This window comes from Manis pentadactyla, chromosome 3 (genome assembly GCF_030020395.1).
Source record: "Manis pentadactyla isolate mManPen7 chromosome 3, mManPen7.hap1, whole genome shotgun sequence".
Taxonomy (NCBI): Eukaryota; Metazoa; Chordata; class Mammalia; order Pholidota; family Manidae; genus Manis; species Manis pentadactyla.
In genome coordinates, this window is record NC_080021.1 from 93,098,554 (window position 1) to 93,117,757 (window position 19,204).

General features: G+C 39.3%; 1 protein-coding gene across 2 annotated transcripts in view; it reads left to right on the forward strand.

Moving 5' to 3' along the window:
* The window catches only part of LOC118913913 (neuroepithelial cell-transforming gene 1 protein-like), a 56,940-nt gene that overhangs the window by 29,251 nt on the left and 8,485 nt on the right, over positions 1-19,204 (forward strand). Inside the window, exon 1 of one of the 2 annotated variants that reach the window (XM_036888230.2) lies at positions 14,924-15,137. The exons of the other annotated variant lie outside the window; for it this stretch is intronic. Within the exon in view, the coding sequence (XP_036744125.2) occupies positions 15,042-15,137 (96 nt within the window). The 5' untranslated portion in view covers positions 14,924-15,041. Of the gene's footprint in view, positions 1-14,923; positions 15,138-19,204 lie in introns of those variants that run through there. 2 annotated transcript variants of the gene reach the window in all.

A 19,204-nucleotide genomic window follows, 5' to 3' on the forward strand; every position in this document is an offset into this window, starting at 1 on the left:
GGGTCACGGGGAAGATAGTGTAGCTCAGAGAAAACAAATAGGAACTCTGTGGCATCTTCTTACACTGATGGACAGTGACTGCAATGGGGTATGTGGGGACTTGATAATAAGAGTGACTGTAAAAACCACATTGTTTTTCTTGTGAAACCTTCGTAAGTGTGTATCAATGATACCTTCATAAATAAATAAATAAACAAATAAATAAAAAGAAAGCAGGTATGGTGAAAGAAGAGTGCCATGTCCTCCCTAGAAGAGGTAGCTGCTGCTGTGCTCCAGCTATTGCTGTGTGTGGCACTGTCAAAATAAAGATTTTTATGTGAAATCTCCTGATTTTTAACTGTTGGACCATGCAAGCCGGACAACTTGCCTGCAAGTCAGTTATAGCCCATGGGTTGACAGTGTGTGACCTACGATAAACTAAAACTCAGTGCACACTTAAAAATAATTATGTATCCTTTTGTGTAAAATTGTAGTTAAGTCCAAACACCTGGCATCTTTGAAATTGCTTATTCTATTTTTGTGATTTGGCAAATTTTATAGAGCCATCTTGGTTTTAAGGAAACTTTTTTAAACATTGTTATGAAGAAGTTACATATTTTTCAGTAACTTTTTTAAAATGTTTGACATGTTTAAGGATGACAGCTGCTACTTCTTTGAAGCTAAGTTATTTTCTAAAAATTAAATTTTTATAGGTGTGTCATCAACATTTTAGCAAATACAGGAGGCCAGATTGTGTGCGCACATGTGTGTGTGTGGTTACAACATCTTTATACAAGAATTATGTATTTTAAGTGTTGGGCTTTTTCAAAACAGTTTTAGTTACATTTTTTAAATTTGTATTTAAAGGAAGAAAATAGTGTGAAAGGACAACCTTGGGTATTAAGATATGCTTCAAATCAAATACAAAAATAAGACGGTATTTGCAGTTTACCACAATAAAATCCATGGTCAACTGTACTTAAAGATCATCCTCCTTTTCTTCACCCCAGCTCCAGCAATTATCAGTGTACCATCAGATCCATTTCACATCATCTATCCACTCACCTACCCTGCCCTAGATTACTTTTTAAGCAAATCTTAGACATTCTGTCATTTCATCTGTATCATCAAATTCAGTATTCACACATTTGGTTTTGTTCTTGTTCATCTTGTAAGTTTGATTAAAATTCATATAAGGTCCATACACAGTGATTGATTTTATCTCTAAGTATCTTTTAATCTATAAGTTTTCTCTCTAGCTCTTTGTCTTCTTGCAATTTTTTTGTTGTTAAAGAAACCATGTCTTTTTTCCTATAGAGCTTTCAGCAGCCTGGATATTGATGAATATATCCCCCTGGTATCATTTTCTATGTTCCTCTGTCCCTATATTTCAACTGATTGGTGGCTAGGTCTGGAGATTCTTTATATTGACTGTGTGCTTCACACGGGGAGGTGTATATCTTTTTGTGCTATTTTCAAAATTAGTTATCATCTCCTAGATCCATTTTTTCATTGGAGGTGGCAAAGCGGTGGTACTGTACTTTATCAGCCCTTCTGTTTACTAACTGAAACATTTCAGTAAAAAGAAAATTCCCCTCATAACCACTTGGTTACTACAAAGTACTAATTTATACTAAAGGCAGAACAAGTGCTTGATTCATTCCTTTACCAGTTTTTAAAATCATGAATTTTATTTATTAAAATTCTCTAATGAATTTCGGTAGGACACAGGAAATCAACATGTCACATACCTTAAATTTATACCATGTGAATTATGCCTAAGAAAGCAGAGGGGGAAAGGACATAGGAGCCATCCTGAAGTAGCACCCAGTGGCCAAAGATGTGATGATTTGATCATAGTAAGAGTTATAATTGAAGTGGATCATGATACAACAAGTGTATTCATATCCATAAGTTTATAAAATAGTACAAATGAAAAAATCATAGCTACTTTCTGGGGGGTGAAACCCATTGCAAGTCACAGTGTAACCAAAGAAGATGACAGCAAACGTTCTTTTGGGATGAAAAGCTTTATTACCAAGTGTCTTCCCCTAGTGGTAGGTCGAGCACTAGTGTCTCTGTCTCCGCCCAGAGCACTGGGCTGAGGTTTCTATATAGTGCAATAATAGCTTATTCCATAAAGGTAGCCTAGCAACAGGCCAGTTACATCATCAGGTGGTTTAAGTTCCCTGAGAATCCTGGCCATAGGAACCCCAACTGGCCCACACAGCGAACTTGCCAGGGGCTGAAAGCCTTTGACAAGAGAAGTGGCGAAGTCCACAGTGTTCATTGATTACTAAGGAGAAAGAAAGGCTGCCCTTATGGGAGGGGTGCTTCAGCGGGCTGCCCATAGGAGGGGGCAGACAGTGGATTGTCTCAGGGAAGCACAGGAGGAGGCACGAGAACGCCAGATGCGGAGAACTAAGGTGAAGGTAAGAGCTGCTGAAGACTGAGCTGGCATTGCTGTGAGGCACGGTAGAAAAGCTAAAGGTCATAGCAGAGAAGGCACTCGGGGCAGGGGAGAGAAAGGTGCCATCAGCCCCGGAAATGGAGGAGCTGGGGAAGGATGAAGGGGTGGTGCCCGAGGCACTGACCCCTCCTGTATTGAAAGCACACCCAGTGGTTGTGAATAAAATGAAGACCCAGCAATTGAAAGTTCCCCTAGGAGAGGAGCAGTCCCCTCATGGAGCACTCTATGTCCCACCCCTATAGTCAGACTGAGCTGGTGGATTTGGGCTCCCGCTTTAGGCAGAATCCGTCAGAGTCAATAACAGCTTGGCTCCTGCGTCTGTAGGGTGGATGAAATTGTTCTGTTGGGATCAGAGATGGGAAAGCAGGAAGCGATTACAAAATGCACATCAGACCCCAGGGAATCACTCCCTCCTCGATTGGCTTATAGCTGCACTTCGTGCTGTGTGGCCCAATCAGGGTGATCTACCATCCTCTCCTGTTAGATGGCAGATGTATGTTGAGCTCCAACAGGTGTTATGAGAGCTAGGCATAAGAAATGCCATGTATAGTCCAGAGAATTATGGCCAATATGAAGAGATTTTCACTACTGGGTTGAGAAATACTATGCTTAAAATACCTCCCATATCCATCTTTGGGTCTCTACTGGCCATTCTTTCCCTTCACTTAGGCCAGCCCATAAGCAAGGTGACACATACAGTAGCTGACTTAGGAGAGGTTGAAGCAATGAGAACACGGAGAGAAATAAGGTCTTCTCCTCACAAGAAAAACTTAAAGGATCCCATGAAGGTTACCAGGACCCAGATGTGGATTGATTTAATACTGGCAGGAGCAGATGAAAGGAAATTAGATGGAAAGTCAAATTAGATCTTACTAGAGCTATGGCAACAGCTGAAACCAGAGCAGCAGTTCCAGCCATTAAGACCAAAGAGGCAGAGGTCAGAGCCAGAGCTACAAGTCCGACCTGTGTGTTTGCAAGACTTCCTCCTGGAGAGTGAGCCAACCTCACTCGAGTCCACACAGGAAGACAATTGGGGAACACAGTTTGACTGAGGGGAAGGTCAAGGTATCTTCCCTGAGGGACCAGGGGGGAACAGGAGGCCACATGTTTAAATAACTATCCATTGGTCCCCAGTGAAGTGAACATACAATGTGTCCTGGCTCTGGCGGACACAGGGGCTGAATGTTCACTGATTCATGGTAACCCTGAGCAGGTTCCCCGAGACCCCAGTATCATAGATGGATATAGGGATAAGGCTGAGTGAAACAAGCCCAAATCCCTTTGGGAATAGGGTGTCTACCCCAAAAAGAGCATACTGTGTTTATATCTCCTATGCCTGAGTATATTTGGGGGATTGATATCCTGCAGGGTCTCTGGTTGCAGACCACTGCAGGTGAGTTCAGACTGAGAGTATTTGTGGTGAAGGCAGTTCTGAGGGGACATGGTATGCACCTGCCCATAACTCTGCCTGTGCCTCAGCAGGTGACTAATACCAAACAATACAAACTGCCTGGACAACATAAAAAGATTGGAGAAACTCTCCAGGAGCTGGAAAAGGTGGGTATTATAAAGCTCACCCATAGTCCTTTCAATTCCCCAGTGTGGCCAGTAAAAAAGCCAGATGGCTCCTGGCATGTGACTATGGATTACAGAGAACTGAATAAAGTCATACCCCCTATGCATGCTGCTGTCCCCTCTATTGCAGGCCTGATGGATACCCTCAGCCATGAACTAGGAACATACCATTATGTGGTAGATCTTGCTAATACCTTCTTTTCCATTGACATTGAGCAGGAAAGTCAGGAGCAGTTTGCCTTCATGTGGGAAGGATGGCAATGGACTTTCACCATCCTTCCACAGGGATACCTCCACAGCCCCACCATCTGTCACGGACTTTTAGCCCAGGACGTGGCTACATGGGAGAAACCGCCAGTGGTGTGGCTGTACCATTGTACTGATGATGGCATGCTCACATAAGATTCTCTTTCAGATCTAGAAGGTGTAGCATGTAAACTCCTGCAACATCTACAGGAGAAAGGATGAGCTGTGAACAGTACCAAGGTTCAGGGACCTGGTTTGTCTGTCAGATTCTTGGGCGTCATCTAGTTGGGTGAGACCAAAGTTATACCAGAAGCAGTTATAGGTAAAGTCCAGGCTTTTCCTACACCTACAACTGTAGCATTGCTACAGGAGTTTCTGGATCTTCTAGGCTACTGGAGAGTTTATCCCGCACTTGGCACAAATTCTGAAGCCCTTATACCAGTTGGTATGAAAGGGCATCAGGTGGGACTAGGATGAGACTTGTGCATCTGCCTCTACTACAGCCAAATGGGCAGTCAAGGCCATTAAGGCCCTGAGTGTGATAGACCCATCAAGGCCCTGTGAGCTGGATGCACATGTGACTGAAGACAGTGTCTCTGGCAGCAGCCTGAAGGAACTCGCCAACCTATTGGATTCTGGTCACAACTCTGGAAAGGGGAAGAGGTACGATACACTTTGATAGAAAAACAACTGGCTGCCGTATATCATGCTTGCTGGCTACAGAACCCATCACTGGAATGGCCCTGATAAACTTAATAACCAACTCTCCCATCTTGGCTTGGGTGTGAGACTGGACCCAAAAGCCAAGGAGCGGTGTGGCACAAACGCCCACACTGGCCAAGTGGGGTGCTTACCTACAGCAGCATAGTGCCCTCTCTAGTAACCCCTTGAGTGAAGATCTCCCAATGTTTATCGAGGCCGGTGACATATAATAGTGAAAAGCAGGAAGAACTTGCTTTTGAACCATTAGTAGCCAAAAGTCCTTATTGGGCGGGAAGAGCCCCTATACACGAAGATGCGTGGTACACAGACAGCTCCAGCTGTGGGCAGGCCCCAAAACGGAGGGCCATAGCTTTCCATCCTAATACTGAGACAATATGGATGGAAGATGGTGAAGGGAAGAGCAGCCAATAGGCAGAGCTGTGGGCTGTGTGGCTTGTGGTCAGCCAGGAGCCCTCCCCTATAGTTGTCTGCACTGACAGCTGGGCTGCCTATCAGAGCTTGACCCTCTGGCTACCAACCTGGTATCATGCCAACTGCCTGGCTGTTCACTGACCCATTTGGGGACAAGAATTGTGGCAAGACTTACGGACCTGTAGTCAGACTAAAATAATTACAGTTTACCGTGTGACAGGTCATTTGCCACTGGCATCCCCAGGAAATGATGAAGCAGATGAATTGGCCCTGATACATTGGTTAGAAGGAAAGCCTGCCTCTGATGTAGCCCAGTGGTTACATCAGTGTTTGTTGCATGCAGGGCAAAAGACAATATGGGCTGTAGCCAGTCGGTGGGGCTTGCCTTTGACTTTTGAAGAAGTGAGTAGAGCCTGGCAGGGGTGTGCCGTGTGCTCCAAATGGGACTTATGCCGAGTTCCACAGCAACATGGGACAATAGCTAAGAGGGGTATACCCCTCGTCAGGTGGCAGATAGACTATATTGGGCCTCTACCTGTGTCAGAAGGATATCGTTATACCATGACTTGTGTGGACACAGCTACTGGAATGACCGCAGAATGGTCCCCAAAGGTCACAGTAGTGTATCCTGAAAGGCCAGAAGGTAGGAGATTCTTACCGGGCAGTTTGTTTTATCATTATGGCCAGTGCATGCACCTCCAGTAACACTATATATAGACCCTTCAGTAACCCCGGTGGGGAAAGGAGTAAAAGTATGGTATACTAGACCTGGAAGGGACCCCCTTCCTGCTACAGTCCTATCACAGAACCACTCTCTTGCATGCATCCTACCTCATGGACAAGATTTGCCTATGTTGTTGTCATTAAAACATGTGTTTTATCGCCCCTAAGGTCTTTTGTGGATTAGGAACCTCCTCTGGCTTGAGGATTATTATAATTTTTGTTATCTGTGTCAAAATCTTGTTGTACTTAATTTTTGTTAACCTCTAAGTTGTTTTTATCGCCTGTTACTGTTGTGGAATCTGGTTACAGTGCCCCAGCTTTCTCGCACAGGGACCATTGAGGAAGATTGAGAGCATGTAGATTGTAAGGCGAGAATCCTTGAGGGGTGATATTTTGCCAAAGGGTTTCAGCCCCAGGCCAGTTCGCTATGGATTCAGTGTGACCAAAGAAAATGACAGCAAAATGTTCTTTGGGGTGAAAGGGTTATACCCAACTTTATTTCCAGGTGGCAGGTCAATCAGTAGAATCTCATTAACTCAGAGCAAGTCTGTATGCAGCAAGCCAGTCTCTGCCTCTGGGCCCCTTTGTCCGCACAGCCAACCTCTGGGCCCCTCTGTCCTCACAGCCATTCACCGGGCCTCTCTGCACAGTCATCCTGCACAGCCGCCCTCTGGACCTCTTTCCTCAGCGCTGCCACCACTCCAGCCTCTTCTCTGTTCTCCAGCAGCCTTGCAGCCCTACCACCGTGTTGTGTGCAGAGCACTGGGTGGAGCTCTTTATATAGAGTCAACAGCCATGTATTGCCCACAGGTGTGCAGTGAGCTAGTCAACCATGGCCAGGTGAGAATCCTGGCCACAGGAACTCTCATTTTATGCACAGGTGGACTGTGGGGAAGTTAGGGTTCCTATGGCCAGGATCCTCACTGAACTTAAACCACCTGATGATGTAACTGGCCTGTTGTTAGGCTACCACTTCCACACCTTTAGGCAATGACATATTATTACACTATATAGAGAGCTCCACCCAGTGCTCTGGATGGAGGCAGAAATGCTAGTGGTCGACGGCTGTGATAACAAACCGGGTAATAAGCACTTTCACCCCAAAGCATGTTACTACTGTCATTTCTTTGGTCACATTGAATCCGTAGCGTCTGAAACCTATTGGCAAGACAGACCCTCACCTCATATCTTAGAGGTTTGATAGACCTTTTCTTCCAAGAGCTACAAAATATATGTAATTTTTTTTTTCTTTGTAGTATATGCTACCATTTATCTAAGGGCTGAAATATAAATACATATTATGTATTTACTTTTTCTTGTTGTTGCTGTTATCATTAATCTACAATTACATAAAGAACATTATGTTTACTCGGCTCTCCCCTTCACCAATTCCCCCCCACAAACCCCATTACAGTCACTATCCATCAGCGTAGTAAGATGTTGTAGAATCACTACTTGTCTTCTCTGTGTTGCACAACCCTCCCCTTTCCCCCACCCCCCACATTATACATGCTAATCATAATACCCCCTTTCTTCTTCCCTGCCCTTATCCCTCCCTTCCCTCCCATTCTCCACAGTCCCTTTCCCCTTGGTAACTGTTAGTCCCTTCTTGGGTTCTGTGATTCTACTGCTGTTTTGTTCCTTCAGTTTTTCTTTGTTCTTATACTCCACATATGAGCAAAATCATTTGGTATTTGTCTTTCTCCACTTGGCTTATTTCACTGAGCATAATACCCTATAGCTCCATGCATGTTGTTGCAAATGGTAGGATTTGTTTTCTTCTTATGGCTGAATAATATTCCATTGTGTATATGTACCACATCTTTTTTATCCATTCATCTACTGATGGACACTTAGGTTGCTTCCATTTCTTGGCTATTGTAAATAGTGCTGCAATAAACATAGGGGTGCATCTGTCTTTTTCAAACTGGGCTGCTGCATTCTTAGGGTAAATTCCTAGAAGTGGAATTCCTGGGTCAAATGGTAAGTCTATTTTGAGCACTTGAAGAACCTCCATACTGCTTTCCACAGTGGTTGAACTAATTTACATTCCCACCAGCACTGTAGGGGGGGTTCCCCTTTCTCCACAACCTCGCCAACATTTGTTGTTGTTTGTCTTTTGGATGCTGGCCATCCTTACTGGTGTGAGGTGATATCTCATTGTGGTTTTAATTTCCATTTCTCTGATAACTAGTGATGTGGAGCATCTTTTCATGTGTCTGTTGGCCATCTGAATTTCTTCTTTGGAGAATTCTCTGTTCGGCTCCTCTACCCGTTTTTTAATTGGATTATTTGCTTTTTGTTTGTTGAGGTGCATGAGCTCTTCATATCTTTTGGATGTCAAGCCTTTTTCGGATCTGTCATTTACGAATATATTCTCCCATACTGTAGGGTACCTTTTTGTTCTATTGATGGTGTCCTTTGCTGTACAGAAGCTTTTCAGCTTGATGTAGTCCCACTTGTTCATTTTGCTTTTGTTTTCCTTGCCTGGGAGATATGTTCATGAAGAAGTCACTAATGTTTATGTCCAAGAGATTTTTGCCTATGTTTTTTTCTAAGAGTTTTATGGTTTCATGACTTAACATTTAGGTCTTTGATCCATTTTGAATTTACTTTTGTGTATGGGGTTAGACAGTGATCCAGTTTCATTCTCTTACATGTAGCTGTCCAGTTTTGCCAGCACCATCTGTTGAAGAGACTGTCATTTCCCCATTGTATGTCCATGGCCCCTTTATCGAATATTAGTTGACCATATATGTTTGCATTAATGCTTGGAGTCTCTATTCTGTTCCATTGGTCTGTGGCTCTGTTCTTGTGCCAGTACCAAATTGTCTTGATTACTATGGCTTTGTAGTAGAGCTTGAAGTTGGGGAGTGAGATCCCACCCACTTTATTCTTCCTTCTCAGGATTGCTTTAGCTATTCAGGGTCTTTGGTGTTTCCATATGAATTTTTGAACGATTTGTTCCAGTTCATTGAAGAATTCTGTTGGTAGTTTGATAGGGATTGCATCAAATCTGTATATTCCTTGGGGCAGGATGGCCATTTTGACGATATTAATTCTTCTTGGCCAAGAGCATGGGATGAATTTCCATTTGTTAGTGTCCTCTTTAATTTCTCTTAAGAGTGTCTTATAGTTTTCAGGGTATAGGTCTTTCACTTCTTTGGTTAGGTTTATTCCTAGGTATTTTATTATTTTTGAGGCAATTGTGAATGGAATTGTTTTCCTGATTTCTCTTTCTATTGGTTCATTGATAGTATAGGAAAGCCACAGATTTCTGTGTGTTAATTTTGTATCCTGCAACTTTGTTGTTTTCTGATATCAGTTCTGGTAGTTTTGGAGTGGAGTCTTTAGGGTTTTTATGTAAAATATCATGTCATCTACAAATAGTGACAGTTTAACGTCTTCTTTACCAATCTGGATTCCTTGTATTTCTTTGTTTTGTCTAATTGCTGTCGCTAGGACCTCCAGTACTATGTTGAATAACAGTGGGGATAGTGGGCATCCCTGTCTTGTTCCCGATCTCAGTGAAAAGCTTTCAGCTTCTCGCTGTTCAGTATGATGTTGGCTGTGGGTTTATCATATATGGCCTTTATTATATTGACGTACTTGCCCTCTATACCCATTTTGCTGAGAGTTTTCATCATGAATGGATGTTGAACTTTGTCAAATGCTTTTTCAGCATCTATGGAGATGATCATGTGGTTTTTGTCCTTTTTGTTGATGTGGTGGATGATGTTGATGGACTTTCGAATGTTGTACCATCCTTGCATCCCTGGGATGAATCCCACTTGGTCATGGTGTATGATCCTTTTGATGCATTTTTGAATTTGGTTTGCTAATATTTTATTGAGTATTTTTGCATCTACATTCATCAGGGATATTGGTCTGTAATTTTCTTTTTCGGTGGGGTCTTTGCCTGGTTTTGGTATTAGGGTGATGTTGGCTTCATAGAATGAGTTTGGGAGTATCCCTCCTCTTCTATTTTTTGGAGAACTTTAAGGAGAATGGGTATTAAGTCTTCTCTGTATGCCTGATAAAATTCTGATGTAAATCCATCTGGCCCTGGGGTTTTGTTCTTGGGTAGTTTTTTGATTACCGCTTCAATTTCTTTGCTCGTAATTGGTTTGTTTAACTTTTGTGTTTCTTCCTTGGCCTTTTCCTCTCAGTGCGTCCATGTCCTTACTTACTTTCTGCCCGGTGGACCTATCCTTTGGAGTGAGTGGCGTGTTGAAGTCTCCTAAAATGAATGCATTGCATTCTATTTCCTCCTTTAGTTCTGTTAGTATTTGTTTCACATATGCTGGTGCTCCTGTGTTGGGATCACATATATTTATAATGGTTATATCCTCTTGTTGGACTGAGCCCTTTATCATTATGTGATATCCTTCTTTATCTCTTCTTACTTTCTTTGTTTTGAAGTCTATTTTGTATTTTGTCTGGTACTAGTACTTCAACACCTGCTTTTTTTCTCCCTGTTGTTTGCATGAAATATCTTTTTCCATCCCTTGACTTTTATTCTGTGCATGTCTTTGGGTTTGAGATGGGTCTCTTGTAAGCAGCAGCATATAGATGGGTCTTGCTTTTTCATCCATTCTATTACTCTGTGTCTTTTGATTGGTGCATTCAGTCCATTTACATTTAGGGTGACTATTGAAAGATATGTACTTATTGCCATTGCAGGCTTTAGATTCTTGGTTACTAAAGGTTCAAGGTTATCTTCTTTAGTATGTTGGTTGTTTTATTCCTTGCTCTTTTGTGTTTCCTTTAACTGCTTTTGTGGGTAGTTGATTTTATTTTTTACCTTTAGTTAGTATTTGGTTGGTCTGCTTTCCTTGCTGTGATTTTATTTTCTCTGGTGACATCTATTTAGTCTTAGGAGTGCTCCCATCTAGAGCAGTCCCTCTAAAATACCCTGTAGAGGTGGTTTGTGGAAGGAAAATTCCCTCAACTTTTTGCTTGTCTGGGAATTGTTGAATCCCTCCTTCATATTTAAATGATATTCGTGCTGGATACAGTATTCTTGGTTCAAGGCCCTTCCGTTTCATTGCGTTAAATACATCATGCCATTCTCTTCTGGCCTGTGAGGTTTCTGCTGAGAAGTCTGATGATAGCCTGATGGGTTTTCCTTTGTAGGTGACCTTTTGCCTCTCTCTAGCTGCCTTTAAAACTCTGTCCTTGTCCTTGATCTTTGCCATTTTAATTATCATGTGTCTTGGTGTTGTCCTCCTTGGGTCCCTTCTGTTGGGAGTTCTGTGTACTTCCGTGGTCTGATCGCTTATTTCCTCCCCCAGTTTGGGGAAGTTTTCAGCAAATATTTCTTCAAAGACACTTTCTATCTGTAATTTTTTTAAGATATAATAAATCTTGAATTTATACTGTTTCAAATTCAAGGCTAAGGGTTTTTCACATAATCTTGTCAGTCTTATTATCTAGATCTCTTTCAACTGCACCAAAAATCTGGGTTCCTGGAGATACTGACTTAATTATTCACTTGATTTCCCCATGGTTCAAAGACAGCAGCAGTCTACATTTTTACAAATTACTATGGCATTACTATAAATGTTAGATTCGTGGTTACCAGTTTTATGTTTTACTTGTCATTTTCTTTTGCTTTTTACATATAGGTCATAGTAAGGATGTACAAATTACCGTGTTTTCAAATTACTGAACTAATTCTTTTCTGTGTGTAATTATGACAAGTCACTTATTGCTTTTGTGCTATAAAGACATTATTCTACTCCACATTTTCTGTTTCTTTACATAGTTTTCAATGGGGCGCATGACTTTTTTCTGTTACTTTTTAAGTGCAGTAAGTTTTCCTGTAATTTTAGTTAAGAGGAGTGGGTCAAATAGCCTCTTTTTCCGCTTTGTAACTCTGAGTTCTCTCTTCTATTGTTTTCACAAAGTGATTTTTAAAACTACAACCCTCAGGCTATCTGAGAGCTTTCCTTTTTTTGACCCACCTACCTCTCCTTTATCTGAACTTTTTCTTGTCTTTGTTTCTCTTATTCTGTTTTGCCCAATTTGGATCCTACTCCTTAAAGTTTTTCTCAGAGCAATGTTAGTTTCGAGAGTTTCTAGGGCCCAGACTGCTTCAGAACCAATAGACCTTACTGCATGGCGGTGTTCTTACTCTCAGCCTGAGAACTCAATCCTTGGAGTCCTTCCCAGGCTAGTCTCCTGCTTTCATGACACTGAGGGCCCTTCTGCTCAGGGCCACCAGAGAAGTCCAGTTGTCTTCTCTCCACGTCTTTGTGCACAAATGCTGACAGCATGTAGGTCTCAGTGCTGTCTGACAAACTAAAGGTTTTGGGGGAAACACTTTCTCTTCATTTTGTTGTAGCTTGGCTTTTCTGTTTTGCTATGCATTTTTTTTACTTTGAAGAGTGAAGACCTATTAAAGATTTAATTTACGTAGTAATGAGTGAGCCAGCAGAACAATGAAGCTGGTCAGAGTGCTGTGGAAATGTGGAAGAACTGTAATCACTGAAGAGTGATGGAATAAGGTTGCTAAATTAGGTGCAAGCAGAATAATGGCCTGTGCATCTCTACCTGCTAAAATATTTGCAGTGCTATCAGTTTTCTACAGAGTTAACATCTTACAGATGTAACCCTTATGGTTGTAATAAAAAACCTAATCAATAACAAACAGTGAATCAAATAAAAGGTACATGGCCCTAGAAAATGAGGTAATCCATTGAAAAGCATTCAGGCATCCTTTTTGTCTGATTTCAGGTTCTGGATATTTCTAATTCTTTCCTTAACTTTATCACCCTTCTGACATATGCTCTTTCATAGCTAATTTTGGAACACACAGTTTTTTTTGTGAGCATGTTTTTCTATTATGCTTTTTTTTTTCTTTGTAGGTATGTTATTTTTTTCCTTATACTTTTCTTCTTATGAAAACCTTGTAGATTTCACTGTTCTTTTCTATTGCTCATTATTTTATAAAATTAGTTTTAGAAAGTAGGACTGACATGATATATAAGTCTTAGGACAGGTATTATATTATACTTTATTATAAACTAATACTCATCAAAAGACTCAGATTACTAAAATCAGAAATGCAAATGGACATATTAATACCAATTTACAGAAATAAAAAGTATTATAAGAGAGTACTATGAACAGTTTTATACTAGCAGATTAGATAATTTAGCGGAAGTTAACAAATTCCTAGAAATGCCCAACCTGCCAAAACTGAATCATGGAGAAAATCTGAATGTACCTAGAACTAGTAAAGAGATTGGATACATAATCAAAAACATCCCCAAAACAACAAAAAGACCTTGAGCAGATGGTTTCACTGGTGAAGTCTGCCAAATACTTAAAGAAGAATTAACACCAATCCTCAAATTCTCCCAAAGACTTGAAGAGGAAGAGCATTTCTTAACTCATTCTGTGAGGCCAGCATTACCCAGACACCAAAGCCAGACAAAGATACTACAAGAAAAGAAAACTATAAACCAACATCTCTTCTGAGTATATATACAAAAGTTTTTAACAAAATACTGGTAAAATAGTTGCAGCAACATATTAAGCAGGATTATATACAGTGACCAAGTAAGGTTTATTCCTGGCATGCAAGGGTGGCTCAACAAATGAAAACCAGTCAATATAATAACACCACATTAACAGAATTAAGGAAGGGAGGAGGGAAAATACATGGTTATTTCAGTTGATGCAGAAAAAGGAATAAACGAAAATGAAAATATCCTTTCATGATTTAAAAAATCCAACAATCTAGGAATAGAGAGAAAATTCCTCATGGATAAACAAGAGATGGTATATACGTATATACATTGGAATATTATTCAGCCTCACAAAGGAATGACATTCTGATACAAGCAACAACATGGATGAACCTTGAAAACATTACACTAAGTGCAGTAAGCTGAACACAAAAGGAAAAACATATGATTCCTCTTATATGAAGTATTTAGAATAGTCAAATCCATAGTGACAGAAAGTAGAATAGTGGTTACCAGGACCTGAGGGGTGGGGAAGATGAGGAGTAGTGAGTACAAAGTTTCAGTTTTGAGAAGATGTCAAAAATTCTGGAGAAGAGTAGTAGATATAGTTGTACGACAATGTGCATATACTTAATACCTCTGAACCCTACAGTACTTTACCCTTTAAAATTGTCAATTATATGTTACATGTGTTTCCTCAATTTTTAAATGAAATAAACAGGGGGAAAAAGTACTTTGAGTTCTTTATGTAGTATGGATATTAACCCCTGGTCTATTATGCATGTTGCAGAGTTTTTTCCCAGTCTTTTGCTTTTGTCTCCCTGGGATTGTTTGTCTAATATTCGTTTAGTCAGACTTTTTTGTTAAATTGTTCGTCCTGGTAGGCATTCTTTGGACTATCTTAACTAAAGAGCCATATTTATTTCAACCTTATGAAATCTTCTCATTTGTTGGATTATTTTCACCCTCTTAGTATCTAATCTTTATTTCTAGAACTTGTATTAGCAAGATTTTGGAGCATGTGGAATTATTTTATATGTTAACTCTTTTATTCCTTCGACCTCTTTAGTCTTTTATGCTATTTTCTTGGAGAATTCCTCAACTTCATCTTCTACCTTGCTAATTTCTCATTAATATCTATTCTGCTATTTAGGCTAACTATAGACATTTTCATTTTGACAATTACATTCTAATGTATTTTCTCTATAGTACTTTTCTGGTGATACATAATTTCTTTTAACATCTCCTTCTATTTTTTCTGTTAACTACTATAAAATAAGCCATAAATCAAATGAAATTATGCTAGCACCATTAAAGATTGTTTAGAGGTTACAAACGATCCCTGGAAATAAAAGCCCGTGTGCCTGTGTAGTGCTCCGCTATAGGGCTGACTTGGACGTTGCCGAACTCCCATGATTTTAAGGGATGCTTGGTAAAGCATGGTGGCACACAATGAGATTGGAGGTCTCCTACCTATTAAAAGCACTATACGAGTCCTCGATGTTAATAGTTATCAGTCCTTCAGAGAACAAGAGGTAAGACTTTTAGAGAAAAATGAAGCCAGAGGAATGTTTTCTAACTCCATGGAACTTTTAAGATTTTTAGCAATTTAATAACAATGTAATCTTACACTTTTGATCTTACTGAGTGTTAAAATATACGGCTTTGGTTTATATGCAAGCTTGAGATGTGTTTAGAAACTATGGTGTGAGTCTAAGAACTATGGTATAGATAGGTGTCTATACATAGCATAGCTTGAGTGTACATAAACTTTATACAAAAAGCAAGCTATTTTCCCTGTTTATGCTGCTCAGTTTGATTAAATTGGTGACATTTCTGGTTTTTAATATAGTTGTGGCTTACTTTAACTTTCATTTTTATTACCTGGTCTTAGAAACCGCTTTACGAAGTGAGTGGAAAACGAGTCCCTTCCTTGCAAGTCAGTGAACAGATTGCCCCTAAAATGCTGTCTCACCTAGTGCTCTTTTTTATTTTCCTTTCCACGTCTAATGCGTTCATTGTGTATGACTTTCTTTTTCTTCAGAATGAAAAATATGTTAAAATATTTCAACCAACAAATCATTATTATTTGGGGTGCTTCTACCTTCTTTGCTTTGTGAAGTCATTGTGGTTTTTAAAGGTCTTTATGAACATTTATCAACATAAGTCATGATTTTTATGACATTTATGGGATTTTGACTGTTAATATTTAGTACTACATGGGTTATTTTCTTTATACTGCATTGTACAATATATATACTCCCTGCTTCAAATACTCTATAGTGTATACTATATTACTGCTTACATGATAGATCGAAATAGCGTTCCTTTATTCAAATTAACTATATACTTCCTGTTTTGATTGTGTGATGGTTTTGTGGCTGTGTGCATATATCAAAACTTATCAATTATATGTTTTAAATATGTGCAGCTTATTGTATACCTCAGCGGCGCTGTGTGTCGTACATACACATTTTGGTAGTTAAAATAGGTGCCATCTTTAAGAGGTATGCTTTCATTTGGTGTGGCTTAGCTTTGGTTTTTGTTTCTCTGTTTGATTTTGGCTTTTGCTTCTATGTTTCAATTTTCTCAACATATGTAAGCATTTCCTTTGAGTAGAGCAAGTCCTACTTTGTTATTGTAAATACTGAAACTGATCATCTTTTGTACCATCAAGGACTAGTCTTTTATGTTTGGTATCAGACCCTAGTCATGTTTTTGGCACACCTTTATTCCAAAAATTATAAACACCAGGAATGTTGTCAGGTCTTTAGTACTGGCACTAGAACATAAATAAATAACTAAATTTGACTGTTTCTATTACTAAGTAGAAAGGGAAGAAATCCTATGTGATCACAACTCATTTGTATCTTTTTATAAATAAGTTTTCTTTTCATTCTTCTCATTTTAAAGTCTTTGCCAGTCAGAGGAGATTATTCATCCAGTAATCCAAACAAACTGACAAATACTATTTTTTTTTAAGTGTCTTGAGTTTGCTTACTATAGGCGAGACCTCCTAAAACATATCCTCTTACTGCCATTACTGGTTGAGAAAAACTTAAAAAAAAAACAGCGTCCAGCAGAATTTTTCCATGTTGTTGCTTTTATCTGCAAAGGTAGTACCAGTGAAAGTCTTCAAATTGATTCTAACCACTTTCTGTTTATAGATATCCAGAAAACTATTTCAAGACATAAATCTGACTACAAGTGGATTAGTAAAATAAATAGATTGATCAAAAACTTGGTCTAAAGACAGAGTGCCTATAATCATGTGATTGCCTAGCTAAACCCAGATAGTCTGGTTAAAAGCTAATAAGCAAAATAAACGATATGAATTTATATTAGCGGGTGTTGAGGTTTGTTCTCATCTAAGTGAACTTTAGCCCTGTTGAAAGGAGCATGTAACTCTAGTTGGCTTATTCTGTGTTTATCCTCATAGATTTTCAGATTGTATTTTGAGGTACCTATAGTTTAACGACCTGCGCTCATTCTTTAGGCTGCGTGTATGCATCATAACGCCGTTAACAACACTTCACAACAAAATAAACACTAGCAACACCATTATGGGAGCCCCATTTGGGTGACAGTAGGATGGGTCTCTCTTCCCTTCATCACCTCCAAACACTGTGTTGGCGGACCAGCAGATGTGGGTGCAACACCAGCTCTCAAAGAACTTTGTTTTTAAAGTGTGTTTGGTGACAGTGCAATGTTTAGGTTCTTAATAACCAAAGCAAATTGATTTAAATGGGCCAGCTGATCCTCTACAGAAAAACTGCTTTTGGTTGTAGCTCACACATGGGCCAAATCCTAACCTGTATTGCAGAAGTGAGAAATTTTTGACCCAACCTTATAGGTGATCCATGAATACTAATCCATATCACTTACCCACAAAAGCTTTCTGTATATTTTTTCTCAGATAGTGTATATGTATCCTGAATTGGTAGTGAACCATATCCAATATTAACACCTTTATATTTTAATCACACTTTTTATGTTATTCATTAAAATCTTTCTTACTTCTGAAAAGTTTGTGTTGTGTCTGGCAAACATTCTGCACACATATCCTGTTAGTAAGGCAATAAAGTTAGTATTGGATCCCCAAAAGCATATGTGAAAACTACAAAGGTGTCCTCCACCCCAAGCCCTGTATTTCCCACCTTAGTACCATACTTTCCTACCAAGACATTTTAAGATCTACAGACTGAGCTAGCCGGTTGCTCTTACGAAGACATTTTAGACTAGAACTCTTTAAGAATAACGTACCTTGTGAAGAAGTGAGATTATAGATGAATTTCTAAATGTTAAACACAGAACGTATTTAAACACCAAATACTACTGAACATAATATCCTGCCACCCAAGGGAGGCTGCATAAACAAAGTCTTTTTTAGTTTCAGAAAGGTGCTTTAAATATATTTATGTTTAATTATCTAAATCTAAGTTCTGTAGTTTTAATTTTAAACATCACATAATGTTGAGTTACAGGGTATTAGTTGTACAATACCTGATACTATAAAGGTAAGTATTTCAAAAATTTCTTTCCTCCCAGCTAAACTAACTTTTTCCTTTCAAATTTGGTGGGAAGAGTACCTTCCCAAAGACTTTTAAATTGAAATTAAATGTTTTGTGATGCACTAGGAAGTCAAATTTCTTAGGCTTTAAACAGGGAAGAGAAATTAACCTCTGTTTATAAAAAGGAGAACACAACTTTCTGACAACTGCTTTGTTTCTATTTAATATTGGCCTGTCTTCCTTTGTGAGGTAATTGCATCTCCATTCATCCAGAGGACTCTGTACTGTCTTTACTGAACAGAAAGGAATGCCTCATACTGGACCTTCTGCCCATGCATGTGTCACCCCAGGCTTGCACAGATGTGTGTTATAAAGGCAATCACACATATCTCTGGCCACACAGTGTGCATTTTTACTATGTATCTTGAAGGTTTCTTTCTCATTCCATTTAACATTTGCACTTTAGTGGCTTTATATTCAAAGTGTTACTCTGGACTTAATTATTTTGGCAGAGCTGGGTTGGTCTCGAGCTCCGCCTCTTAAGTCTTCAAAGGTCTGAATTGTCTGATTATCTTCAAAAGTCTCCTTACTTCGTAGGTCAGTCCTTTCTGATACGTCTGTAAACCCTGAGGAGCTTTAATGAGCCTAATTGCTTCTTTGAGTAATCAAGTCACTTAAGTCTCTTTCCAGAGAATGTTAACTGTTTCTGCCACTTTATTCTTAAATTATTCTAAGAGGATTATTTTTACTCAGTTTCCTCACCCCTCGCTCACTTTTTTATGTGACATTAGTCATATCAAAGAAGTTTGAGGAAAAAATGTGTCATCTGTCATTTTTAAATGGTAGTTTTTACTTTTAAATGGTAATTTTAATGTGATTTTTAATTATACGTCCTTCTGAAGTCTCATCAAAATAATTTTTTCAAGAATGCCACAGTTGTCAAAGGCATCAAATACAAACAAATGACTTTACTGCACAAACATTATAAACATACAACTGTTTTATGATCAGCCTTCTTGATTTCAATAGCTATGAGTCATGTAATTGTATGCCTCCATTTTCCTACCAGTAAGAGAAGAATAATGCAGTTT